Consider the following 13,704-nt stretch of genomic DNA (forward strand, 5'->3'; position numbering starts at 1 on the left):
CAACTCCTTCCTGGCTTATTTCTTGTGTTTATGCTGCCAGATGCTGAACTCTACTATGCCCCCAACTCCTTCATTTCTCAAAGGCTAAGTTAAAGCCCTTCCCACTGCTATCCTCTATGGACACTATTCAGATATTGCCTTGAACTGTAATCTCTGAGCCCCATTCTCATGCCCCAAACATTCTATTCTTCTAAGAACTGTTTTGAAGGCCAGTAACCAAATTATATATCAAGGAACTTTCAAAGGATGGCTAAAGGGGATGTTCACTGAGCACCTACTCTGACTAGCACTATGCAGTATCATATGAGCTACCTCACACAGGCTTAGTCTGCTTGCCTCATAACGGAAGCCATTTAATTGACAGATGATGCTAGTGGTAAAGAACTTTTTTTCTAATAAGCTAGCTGATTGGAAGATGATAGAGATTCCTATCCCTAAAGAACCATCTTGCCAGGAAACCAATGTAGAGGCAGTTCACATAGGAGATGGGTGATCACATACTGGTAGGCACCTTCTCACAGGTGTAGGTTTATGGTCAAATGATTAATCACCTAGTGTTTCTTAGTTTTGCAAATCTCAAAAGAGATCATTTTCCCCCGCAGATTATTGTTATTTATTCCTCTACATGTAGTTCCTATTATACAATGATCAGGCCACAGTGGGTAGCCCCCTCTTGCGAATCATCATTGGGATAATAGGAAAAAAAAAACAAAAAAACTTCAGCTAATTATTGTGATAGACAAGGATCATGTGAAGCTAAATAGGCAGTGTGGCACCAGATCAATGCTTAGCTCCATACACAGATAAGATATAGTTATGATTTATACAGTCTTATATCGCTTAACCATACAGATACATACAGGCATGTATGTATGTGTATATCTCTTTGTGTACACACACGGTTTAAGCTTTGCCGATTCTCAGTGAATCTACGTACTTGTCATATTACTCAGTGTAGGACTGAAACTCAAGATTCTCACTCAGGGGCGGGGGTTAGGCTCCGTGGTACAGCACTCGCCTAGCACACGTGAGGCCCTGGGTTCGATCCTCAGCACTACTTAAAAATAAAACAAAGGTATTGTGTCCACCTACATCTAAAATATATATTAAAAAAGAAAAAATATTCCTCATTCATTGCCAAGATGCTCTTCATTGTATCCACTGCCCAGTCAGTCCTTTCTTTAGAAAGGCTTTATTTTGAGGCTACTGGCTAACTCTGGACACAACTGTTCTTTCTCCAAATCAACTGTATCTTTTCCCCACCTTGAACAAGAGAAGCAGTTTCTTCAATCTTCAAATATGAGGTGACCAGTACTAAGCCTGCGCAACCTGGCAGCGCAGGGTGTAGGGGATGCTATTCAAGACTCAATCCCGAAGCTCCGCAACCGAGGAGACCGCTCTGACCCCACACCATTTGTGAAGGCAGCCCCCTGAAAACAAACATTTTGGCAGCCTCAGAGCCTTTTAAAAATTAATAAGCCAAGTCAAAACATTAGAAAAACCTGTCTCCTCACCGAAAATCAGGAACTCAGACCCACCCCACCGCGAGCATACGCGTACCACCCGCGCCCGGGAGCCGGCCGCATCAACCAATAAGTTCCTGCCACATCACAGACCCCACACCCACCTCCAGACCTGAAGCTCCACCCCCACGCATCGCTGACCCGGAGCTAAAAATGCTACGCGGCACCAGACTGGTGTCACTTCCGCTACCGCGATGGCGGCACAGGGAGCTGCTGCGGCGGTTGCAGCAGCGACTTCGGGGGTCGTTGGGGAGAGCGAGCCCGGGCCCGGGGAGAATGCGGCGGTCGAGGGGACTGCCCCATCCCCGGGCCGCGTCTCTCCGCCAACGCCGGCGCGCGGCGAGCCAGAAGTCACAGTGGAGATCGGAGAAACGTACCTGTGCCGGCGGCCGGATAGCACCTGGCGTGAGGGCGGGACCCGGGGGCGGAGCTGTAGGGTGGGCGTGGTCTGAGAACTTCCCCTCTGGAAAGCGGAGAGCTGGGGGGTTTTAACTTGGGGGCGGGGCGGAGGCTGGGCGGGGGCTGGGCGGGGCGAGGCTTTAATTGTAGGTAAGAACTCAGTTGCCGGGGCTGAGAAATCTGCCCAGTAATGGAGGCTGTCATCCTCTGGTTACGCGTGTGCCTCCAGGGAAGCCACGAGTAAGGCAATTTCGAAGTTCTTAGTGTATACAAAACTCCCGTTCCACTTGCTAAATGTTAGGCTTCATTTCCTTTTCTTTCGAACTCTGCTTACTTACTGGTCTCTTTTGTCTCTTTCCTGTCTTCCCCTATAGTGCCAGCAAAGAGGACCTTCCAGAACACCAACTTTTCCTTTATGTTCTATAACATTCTGTCATCTTCAAAACAAACTCCCAACTTATTAGAGTGACATTCATTTATGTGTCCTCTTGGGTTTCTGGCCACCCCAGCAAAGGCCATTGCCAGACCATAACATGCTATTAGCTCCGAAAACCATATGCCTTTTTAAACACCCTGCTCTCTGCTTGGAATGTCTTCCCTTTCTCCTATTACCTGGCTATCTCTTAGTTATTCTTTTAGCTTATATCCTTTGTGATGCCATGCTTGACTCCCTTCAGGCAGAATGAGTTGTTCCCATCTGTATGTTTCTTCAACATTTTTTTCATACTTCAGCAGTGGAATAGGTAACATTATATAGTAATTTTCTGTTTGTGGGCCCCATCAAACTGGGAACTTCTGGAGGACAAGATGTCTTGTGATTCATTGTTGTATCCAGCAACAACACATTATAGGGCCAAACACACAGTGGTTGCTTTATTCACTTAAATAAAGGGGGGCACTGTACTAAAAACTTTAGAGGCATTAACTCATCACTGAGGTAGGCACTATTATTCCTATTTTCCACTTGAAGAAACAGGCTCAGGAAGTCAAGATAACTTGCTCAGTTACACTTAGCTAGGAAGTGGGGTGCAAGAATTATATATAACCTCAGGTTGTCTTAATCCGGTGTCAGCCCCACATCCCCCAAACAAATGAATTACTGAGTGTATATAGTAAGAGTCTGAGCTAAACTCAGTTAAGTGTCAGTGCTTATCACTATTGAAATCTATGGCCCTGAGTAATCCTCATATTTTTTTTTTCTCATCTGTTAAATAGTAATAACAGCTCCATCCTGGCTCACCTCAGGATTTTGACAGGGTGTAAGTGCAGTGATAGATGTGGACAGATGAATCTGGAAACTGCTAAAAACCTGAAAACTGCTCCACAGTGTTTTGGATCCCTCTTGTTTTAACCCTTCCTGGTGATCCTAGCCTTTTTTCTTCACAGATTCTGCAGAAGTGATCCAGTCTCGAGTGAATGACCAGGAGGGCCGAGAGGAATTCTATGTACACTATGTGGGCTGTGAGTGCTTTGGGGTCCCTTGGCTTGGGTGGGAGGAGGGAGTAGCAGGATAGTACCTTCATGGCCCTTCCTAACAGTTAACAGGCGACTGGACGAATGGGTAGATAAGAACCGTCTGGCACTGACCAAGACTGTGAAGGATGCTGTACAGAAGAATTCGGAGAAGTACCTGAGTGAGCTGGCCGAGCAGCCTGAGCGCAAGATAACTCGAAATCAAAAGCGCAAGCATGATGAGATCAACCATGTGCAGAAGGTCGGGGCCCCTCCCATTCCCTAGGACTTAGGAGGCCCAGGTGCCTCTGCCACCTCCCTTGGGCCTCTGGAGTTCCAGTGCCCAAACCACAGCAATTCCCATTTCTTACGTTTTTATAGTGAGTTTGTCAGGAACTTGACCTGTCTCATTTACTCTTCATAGGTAAGAAAACTGAGGCTCAGAAAGTGAAAGGGCGTGACTCCCGCCTCACAGTAAGGAACTGACACAGTGGGCCTGGAAGTCAGACTTCCTGCTCCCTCTTTCACCTCCTGTGACTGTGTCATATTAGACAAAACAACTTGATATCTAAAGAGAAGGAAGAGAATGAGTCATATTGAGCACCTGGCTATTGCCTAGCACCATGCTGAATACATGTACAAACTCATCAAATTCTTCCTGACAATTCACCACCACATGGATAATTATTTCTTTTTGTATGTGAGGAAGCAGGCTCAGAGAGGTTAAGTAACATGCCCAAGGTCACACAGCTAGTAAAAAAAGGGCTGGAATTAGAATAATTATGCCAAACATTATTGTTTTGTGAGCCAAAGTATTAAAAATATTTTAGTACTTGATCTCACTGATGTTTCACATTAGCCCTGTGAGGTAAGCATTATTATTATACCCAGTTTACAGAAAAGGCTCAGATAGGTTTAGAAACCCCCTTAGAAGTTAGATCTGCCAACTAGATTGTCCTGCTTCAGAGCTCAAGCCCTTAACCATGGTTTGATACATACTAGAAACTTAGGTCATTTTTCTCCCAAACCTGGGTTTTTGGGTTTTGTTTTTTTTTTTTTTTTTTTTTTCTTTTCCCACCAAGCTAGACTGTCCCTGGGGATTACTTTCCTTCCACTCTGAGCCTCAGTTGTTTGTTTCTTTGTGTGTGTGTGTGTGTGTGTGTGTGTGTAGTACTGGGAATTTAACATGGGACACTACCACCGAGCTACATCCCTAGCCCTTTTTATTTATTTATTTATTTATTTTTGAGCCAGGGTCTCCATAAGTTACCCAGACTGACTTCAAACTTGTGATCCTCCTGCCTCAGCCTCCCAAGTTGTTAGCATTACAGGCTTGTGCCTCATTTTCTTGATTTATAAAATGAGTATAGGATTTATCAAGGTCTGAACAAGCAATCATTAGTTTCCACCTTACTCATTATTATGAGTAAGTATTGTTTCAATAAGCTTTTGTTTCATGTATATATATACATAAACATGTTAACTGGTTTATAGTGCCAACTACACTTCCCAGTATGAATGTGATGAAATTTAAAATGCCACCAAGCCTGGTGGTGCATGCCTATAATCCCAGCAACTTGGGAGGCCGAGTCTAAGATAAGTTTAAAACCAACTTCAGCAATTTAGCAAGGTCCTATACAACTTGGTGACACCATGTCTCAAAATAAAAAATAAAAAGGACTGGGGATGTAGCTCAGTAGTTAATCACCCCTTGGTTCAGTGGCTAATACCTGCTCCCCCCGCCCCCACCAAAAAAAAATCTGTGAAGTGCCTTAATCTAGAAGATCCCTCTAGGTCTAAGGTAGCACTGTTCAACTGATTTCCTATTGTAATAGAAATATTCTACAGCTGTGCTTTCTAGTACAGGAGCTACCTTAGCTACATGTGACTGTTGAGTCATTGAAATATGTATAATATGACTAAGAATTTTTATTTATTTATTTATTTTTGGTGTGTGTGTGTGTGTGTGTGTGTTACTAGGGAATCAAACCCAAGACCTTGCACATGGTAGACCATGTGCACAGAGCTATCTCTCCAGCCTTTTTTATGTTATGTATTTGTATTGGGGATTGAACCCAAGGACCTCTACCATTGAACTACACACTTAGCCCTTTTTATTTATTTGATTTTAGTACCAGGGATTGAACCCTGGGATGCTTAACCACTGAGCCACATCCCCCGCCTTTTTAATTTTTTTAATTTTGAGACAGTGTCTTGCTAAGTTGCTGAGGCTGGCTTTGGACTTGCAATCCTCCTGCCTTAACTTCCCTAGTTGCTGGGATTACAGCCTGAATTTAAATATAGATAGTACATGCAGTGGCTAGTGGCTACTCTATTGGACAGCATAGGTCTAAGGTCCTGTTATTTTTGCAACTAATTTGCATTGAACAAAGATCTATCTCTAAGCTGGCAATCATCAGGGTAATAATGGGCCAAGCTATGGTGATAAAGAGTAGGTAATAAACCTCAGCAACTTAGTGAGGACCTAAGCAACTTAGCAAGACCTTGTTTCAAAATAAAAAATAAAAAGTACTGGGAATGTGGTTCAGTGGTTAAGCACCCCTAGTTTCAATCCCCTATGCTCCCCAAAGGGGGAGGGCAACAAAATAATCAGCAGGTTAACAATTAGCAAGGTTCTTCAGAGCCTTAATGTTTAATTCTAAATAAATTGTAGCATTTAAGAAATATAGTGTTTTTGTAGTTCTTTAATGCTATTTTAGAAGATTGTGCTTTGTGAAAGTCGGGTAAGTGCATTTTAAAGAAACAGGAGGAGGAATGTCTTCCTTCATTTTTGCCGTGGTCAGGCTCAAGATTGGACAGACCAGGGACTTGTCCCCAACTCTGCTGAGTGCTAATTCTGTGATCTTGGGCAAGTGACCTTGCCTCTTTGTGTCTCAGTTTCCTCTTTTGTACAGCAAAGATAGTGAACATTCTTATTTCAAAACCTCATTGTGTTGGGCTGTGGTTGTAGCTTGGTGATAGAGCTTGCCTCACGTGTGAGGTACTGGGTTTGATTCTCAGCACCACATATAAATGAATGAATAAATAAATAAAAATCCATTGACAACTAAAAAATATTTTTAAAAGGCCTCATTGTGAAGATTAAATGAACTAATGTTCATGGAGTACTTGACACTTAGAATGAATAATAGCTAATTAGTCTCCAAGGGCAAGTGACCTCACCTTTCCTTACCTGTTTACAACTCTGTAAATTGAAAAAAGAATGCTCTATCAAAAGACTGATTGAGTCCATATTGGCAAAATGCTTTGTAGAGGAGCATTCTGGGTAAAACAATGGCTACTTTCGCAGCTGTGGAACAGGTTTACTCTAGGACTTCATGGGTCTCCATTGTCAGACTGTGCTTGGTTTGTCCTTCTGGCCTAGGAACAGGATGTGCTGTATGACATGACTTTTAGTCTCTGCTTTCTTTTTACTGGGGGGAGGCTTAGTGGGAGTGGGTTGCTAGGGAATAAACCCTGCGGTGCTTTACCACAGAGCTATATCCCCAGCCATTTTTTATTTTGAGACACTCTTACCAAATTGCTGATGCTGGTCTCAAACTTGAAATCCTCCTGCCACAGCCTCTAAAGTCATTGGGTTTAAAGAGGTACACCACCATACCTGGCTAGTTTTTCCTTTCTGAGGACTTGGAAAACAAGGCAGAAATAGTTACAGGGGCTTATGTTAACCAGTCCTGACCTGGGAAAGAGGAGTGTTAGGATATAGGAAAACTCAAGCTTCCTGGAAGGGGTGGAAGGGTGTTGGACCTTGAAGGACAAGGAAAAAAAACACTGTAAAAACAACTACACGTGATATCCCACAGAGCTCTGCTCTGTCATGTACTCACCTGACTCAGGCCCTGCCAGGTTGAGTAACCACTTTCTGGGCATCTTGAAGATGAGTAAGGGCATCCTCAAGGAAGTAACCGTGTGTGAAAGCATGAAGGCCAGAAAAAGAGGGCTGTTGATAGCTGTAGGTTTGAGGGGACGACTGAAATAGTCAAGGAATCCAAGGAGACCTAGTTAATTGTTTAGACCTTAAATGGAGGCAGTGACTATTTGGAGTGGGATAAGGAGGAGAGTTCCAGAGAAGACCAATTCTGAGATGTCAAGGAGGTAGAGTTGCCATCCCCCTTATTTAGAACTTGACCACTAATTGGATGCCAGACTTAGAGGGAAGGAAGAGTCTTAAGATCAGGCCCAGTTATTGGTCTTGAACAGTTGGGCAAGGATGATGTGCCCAGTGGAAGGGAGATCTAGAAGGAGGAACACATTTGCTGAGAGGAATATTGAAATTCTTCCTAAGCATATGTGGGGAGGACCTGGGAATAGTGCCATGGACAGGCAGCTACTTGGGTCTAGTATTTAGGAAAGATGTCCAAGTGTATTGAGGAATCTGCAACAGTTGTTTCTTTCTACTTGGAAGGTGAGACCTATTATTTAATCTGAATCACAACTTTGGGATAGTTAGTTTGTCCCATTTTACACTTTTCTGTCCTTTCAACCTAAGGACTGAAATCAGGCCTCCTGATCCTAGCCCTGTTCATCTGGCAAAAGTTCCAAACTCAGACATCTGTCATCTGAGATTTGTGGGCAGATGGGCAGCTAGGAGAGGAGGAACTTGGACCAGCCAGCTGCAGAACCAAGTAAAACAAATTAGCCATTATTGTGGTTATTATTGTCATTTAGGAGATGGGACTGGAAGACAATAGGGGGAAGTATTGTGGTTTCTGGAACAGGAAAGGGACAGCCTGACCACCACTTCTATCCACCTTTGTCCACTTTTCTTTCCTTGCCCAGACTTATGCAGAGATGGACCCTACAACAGCAGCCTTGGAGAAGGAGCATGAGGCGGTAAGCAGGGCCAGAGGTCCTGACTAGGCACTCCCCCCACTCTGCTTCCTTGACGTTGCTGAACTGGCTAGTGCTCCTATTCACCACTTTCTCTACAGATCACCAAGGTGAAGTATGTGGACAAGATCCACATTGGGAACTACGAAATTGATGCTTGGTACTTCTCGCCATTCCCTGAGGACTACGGGAAACAGCCCAAGCTCTGGCTCTGCGAGTACTGCCTCAAGTACATGAAATATGAGAAGAGCTATCGCTTCCACTTGGTGAGGCTGGGCTGCACTGGGTAGTGAGGCAGGTGGGCATCAAGGCTGGGGGCAGTGGACTGAGCCAGCAGCACTAGGGAAGACAGGTCCAGAGGAGTCAAGTACAAGGAGGGGTTGCCTAAAGGTCAAGGGGCCTCGATTCCAGGCCTGGCTTTGCCATCGCTGGCAGTGTGACCTTAGCCAATTTATTGCCTCTCTTTAGAAAGCAATTTTCTTCTCTGTTGAATGTGAACAGAACTATCTCAGATTCTTTGCCCTTTATTATGTTTACCAAGGCCAGCCCAGCACCAGGCTCCTCAGTGTAAAGGAGGAAACAAACAGCCTGAGCAATGGACTGTTAGTGTGTAAACATGTGGGAAGAAGTGGTTTATGGGGCCTATCAGGAAACGGGGCACTCATCACCAGCATGGTATAGTATTTCCCAGAGTATGAAGTCTGAGGCAAATGTAGGTAGTGTAGGTAGTGTAGGCTTCTAGAACCAGGCCAACAGAGGCTTGAAAGCAGATATTTGTGTGATACTTGAGCAAGCCGTTAACCTCTCTTTGCCTCAGTTTCTTCATCTGAAAAATAGGATGTATTTCTAAGGTTGCTGGGGAGAATATAGGTGTAGTATTAAGCAGAGGGTTTACAAATGGGGAAACAAAGTGCAGAGACTTGCTCCAAGCCACACAGTGGTGGAGTGGGAAGCACCTAGCAGAGAACTTGTGGGTCTCAAGCCTGTGTTCCTTCATCCTTACCCCCAGGGCCAGTGCCAGTGGCGGCAGCCCCCAGGGAAAGAGATTTATCGCAAGAGCAATATTTCTGTATATGAAGTAGATGGCAAAGACCATAAGGTAAGCTGGTGGTTCAGGTCCAGTGGGGAGGTGGGGGAAGCTTGGGACACCTCCTGGATGATTCTCACTGCCACTTCTAGGTAGGGGCCAGCCTTGGGGTGCATGTCCATTGGGAATAGGTCTGTGAAGTCTTGCTTGGCCTGTGGTTGGTGTGCAGTAAAACACATTGTCCCCTTGGGCCAGATCTCCTTTCTGTCCCTGAGGCTTTCTCTTTGATGGGGGTAGTTCAGGTTTGGGTAGTTCTGGAGCCCAGAGTGAAGATTGTCTTGCCTGAGGCTTCTCTTAGACAGCTTTCTGTTTTGGTCTGAAGGAAAGGTGTTTGTTTTTGCCTGGGAGGGGACAGCTTTGTATGAGATTTCCTGCCTGTGAGCTCTGTGGCTAATGTTGGCCGTGTTCCTTGTTCTTGGCAGAATGACTTCAGTGGGACAGGGAGGGGCCTTTAGGGCCTGCTCTGCCATTGTTAAGAACGTGGCCTTGGGGCTGGGGTTGTGACTTAGTGGTGGAGCCCTTGTCGAGCATGTGTAAGGCACTGGCTTTGATTCTCAGTACCACATATAAATAAATAAATAAAGGTCCATTAATAACTTAAAAAAAAAAAAAAGAAGAAGAAGAAGAAGAAAAAGAACCTGGACTTTGGCAGGGCATAGTGACACACACTTATAATCCTGGCTGCTCCCAGGGGAGGCTGAGGTAGGAGGATCATAAGTTCAAGGCCAACCTGGGCATCTTAGCAAATCTGTATCTCAAAATAAAGCATATAAAGAGGGCTAGGGTTGTAGCTTAGCACTTGTCTAGTGCACGTGAGGCACTGGGTTCAATTCTCAGCACCACATAAATAATAAAAAGTATTGTGTCCATCTACAACAATAATTTTTTTTTTTTTTTTTTTTTTTTTTTTTTTTTTTTGAATTATAAAGAACTGAGGATGTTGCCCAGTGATCAGCCTGGAAAAGTCTCTCCAAATGTCCTGGTTTCCTTTGGAAGGGCAGTATAGTGTCAGATGAAGAAGGCAAAGCCTGCCTTCAAATTGTCCTGTCACTTCCTGGTTGACCTTAGACAAGTTACTTAACCTTGTTTTGTTCCTGTTTCCTCATCCATAAGACAAGAGTCATAATTATTTGCCTAATCAGCTTGTTGGTGGAATGATTGAGACCACAACTGTCAAGTATGTAGCGCAAACATGGGCCTTTATTACTGTTGTTGACCAGCTGGGGAATGCCTACACTGAGCCGGGCCCTGGCCTGCCTTCCTGAGTATTCATGGGTAGAATGACAGAAAGAGCTCCTACGAGAGGTGTGGGGTACTTTCCAGCTATGGCCCTCTGCTAGCTTTGAGGCCTCAGGCAAATGCTTCTCTTCCCAGAGCTTCCCTTTTCTCCTAAGGTAAGTGGGACTAGCAAGGCTGGGTCACACAATCATTAGGTCAAATGAAAGAGCGGATCTGAAGAGGTGTCATAAACCAGAGAGTCCATAGACCATGCCATGAAGCCAACCTTAAGGTCCCATTGTCCCTCCTGATGGTAGCCTGGGTGGGTCTCTGGGTCTGTGCTAAGGAGATGAGTCAGGCTGAGGAGAGAAGTGTGGACAGTCTGAGCTTAGGCTTTGTAGTCAAATGTAAGGTCCCTCCACTCAGCTGTCAGTTGCCAGTGTCATGTCTAGCCTTGTGCTAGGTGCTGGGGGCCCAGTTATGAACAAGACAGAACTCACATACCAGGCAAATTCCTGTCCTGGCACTCACTGGCCATGGAACCTTGTGCAAGCCTCAGTTTTCTATTCTGAAACAAGTTAATGTCTATAAAGATTGAACCAAATTATCCATGTAAAACACCTGGCCTATATTTAGTACTCAAAAGTGGTAGCCATGATTAATCCAGCTCTGCCATTAACCTGTTGAGTGCTAGTGACTTGACTTTTTCAGCTTCCTTGTCTATCAGAAATTGACTCTAAAGCTCCTTCCTTCTTTTTTTTCTTTTTTTTTTTTTGTACTGGAGATTTAACCATGAAGGGGCACTTTACCCCACTGAGCTACATCCCCAGCCTGTTTTTATTTTTTTGAGACAGTTCTCACTAAATTTAGGACCTTGATAAGTAGCTGAAATTGACCTCAAACTTGGGATTCTCCTGCCTTAGCTTCTCGAATTCCTGGGCTTAGAGGCCTGCACCTCTTTGCCTGGCCTCTTTCCAGTTCTTTTTCTTTTCAGTACCAGGGATTGAACCCAGGGGCACTTAACTGAGCCACATCCCCAGCCCTTTTTATTTATTATTTTGAGAGAGGGTCTCACTAAGTTTTTGAGGCTGGCTTTGAACTTGACATCCTTCTGCCTCGGACTCCCAAGTTGCTGGGATTACAGCATGCCCAGCTTACCTTCCAGTTCTAAATACTACTTTTTTGGCCTGCTGCACACCTGTAACCCCAGCAACTGGGGAGGCTGAGACAAGAGGATTGCAAATTTGAGTCCAGCCTCACAATTTGGCAAGGCCCTAAGCAATATTGTGAGGCCCTGTCTCAAATAGAAAATAAAAAAAGATCTGGGAATGTAGCTCAGTAGTAAAGCATCCCTGTGTTCTATCCGTAGTCTCCCTCTCCCCACAAAACAAAAACAAACTACTACTTTTCTGGTGAGGAGCCTTCTTTCCACTGGCCTGGCACTGGCTGCTCTTGCTCTTTTTTGTTGTTGTTCTTTGTGGTACTGGGCATTGCACACATGCTAGACAAGCAATCTACCACTGAGCCACATCCCTAGCTCTTTTTATTTTGAGATAGGGTCTGGCTGAATTGCTCAAGCTGGCCCTGAATCCTCCAGCCTTAGCCTGCCAAATATGAGATTACAGGCATGCACCCCTGCACCTGATACTGGCTTGCTCTTTGGAACCTGGCATGTACAGAACAGCAGGATGGCTCCTCACGCCCATGCTGGGTTTGGGCATCGTACTTGCTCTCTGAACCTGTTTCCCCTCTGCTGCCCCTCAGATTTATTGTCAGAACCTGTGTCTCCTGGCCAAACTTTTCCTGGACCACAAGACATTGTACTTCGATGTGGAGCCTTTCGTCTTTTACATCTTGACTGAAGTGGACAGGCAAGGAGCTCACATCGTTGGCTACTTCTCCAAGGTGCTGGATGACTAAGCCCAGTTGGGGGAGAGTGGGAAGTATAAATTGGAGTAGGGGTTGAGCTTCTCCAAAGGTCCTGAGCACCCATTCCCTGCAGGAGAAGGAGTCTCCAGATGGAAACAATGTGGCCTGCATCCTGACCCTGCCCCCCTACCAGCGCCGTGGCTATGGGAAGTTTCTCATTGCTTTCAGTGAGTGGCTCCTGTGGTGGTGGGGGGCACAGGGAGGGGTTACCAGGGTGGGCTGGATCCTCAGGATCCTCCTTTTATTGTTGCCAGGTTATGAGCTATCGAAGCTAGAGAGCACAGTAGGGTCCCCAGAGAAGCCGCTGTCCGACCTGGGCAAACTCAGCTATCGCAGCTACTGGTCATGGGTCCTGCTAGAGATCCTGCGAGACTTCCGGGGCACACTGTCCATCAAGGACCTTAGGTGAGAGTCCTGGTCCCCAATCATGTCCAGGGCATGCTGTCCATTGAGAACCTTGTGAGCAAGGCATCCTGGCACCCTCAAAGGAAGATTAGCCATAGATCCTGTCTCCTTGTCCCTTTTGCTCTCCTATGCAGACCCCATAAGACTTATCTCCCCATCTTCTCTGATGCCTTTCTACAGCCAGATGACCAGTATCACCCAGAATGACATCATCAGCACTCTACAGTCCCTCAACATGGTCAAGTACTGGAAAGGCCAACACGTGATCTGCGTTACACCCAAGCTGGTAGAGGAACATCTCAAAAGTGCCCAGTATAAGAAACCACCCATCACAGGTGTGTAGGTGGGGGCTTCCATGTGTATGTGTGTGTGTGTGTGTGTTTTGTGGGGGTAGGACTGCTAGAAACCAATTCCTCCTTTCTGCTGTCACAAGATCCCAAACCAGTCAAACCAGCTTCCAGGACAGAAGCCTGGGGCAGGCTACTCATTCCTGGGTTTCCCTGCCCCCTCCCCAAAACTCAGGCTGCCCTTTTGTTCTCTCCTGGAGGAGGTGAAACCTGGCCTGGGCCCAGAGTGGGAGCAGCCAGGTGTGAGAAGGCCTGGCGCAGAGGCCCTGCTTCTCATGCTTCTTTTCCCCACAGTGGACTCTGTCTGCCTCAAATGGGCCCCCCCAAAGCACAAGCAAGTTAAACTCTCCAAGAAGTAAGCAGCCTGTGCCCCTGCTGCTGGACCTGTGCCTCCTTGTCCCTAGCCTGTAAATATGTATAGACCTGTCTTGTCAATTTTTAATAAAGTAAATTCTGCTGGTGGTTTTGGACTTTGGAGTGGAAGAGAGGGGCC

At 45.6% G+C, this 13,704-nt stretch overlaps 1 protein-coding gene across 3 annotated transcripts; it reads left to right on the forward strand.

Moving 5' to 3' along the window:
* The first annotated feature begins 1,679 nt into the window (after positions 1-1,679).
* On the forward strand, positions 1,680-13,679 carry KAT8 (lysine acetyltransferase 8). Of its 3 annotated transcripts, none has more exons than XM_079120113.1 (11): positions 1,680-1,928; positions 3,309-3,383; positions 3,461-3,636; positions 8,175-8,228; positions 8,327-8,491; positions 9,235-9,324; positions 12,295-12,435; positions 12,533-12,626; positions 12,714-12,864; positions 13,045-13,199; positions 13,506-13,679. In XM_079120113.1, the coding sequence occupies exons 1-11, from the start codon at positions 1,718-1,720 to the stop codon at positions 13,568-13,570; spliced, it is 1,377 nt and encodes a 458-aa protein (XP_078976239.1). In that variant the 5' UTR covers positions 1,680-1,717; the 3' UTR covers positions 13,571-13,679. The 3 variants fall into 3 exon arrangements, with proteins under 3 accessions (XP_078976239.1, XP_078976240.1, XP_078976241.1); XM_079120115.1 differs by lacking the exon at positions 1,680-1,928 and adding an exon at positions 2,094-2,162; XM_079120114.1 differs by having other exon boundaries at positions 1,683-1,928; positions 12,533-12,864.
* The last annotated feature ends 25 nt before the right edge of the window (positions 13,680-13,704 follow it).

The sequence above is a fragment of the Sciurus vulgaris genome, assembly GCF_902686455.1.
Source record: "Sciurus vulgaris genome assembly, chromosome: 18".
Classification (NCBI taxonomy): Eukaryota; Metazoa; Chordata; class Mammalia; order Rodentia; family Sciuridae; genus Sciurus; species Sciurus vulgaris.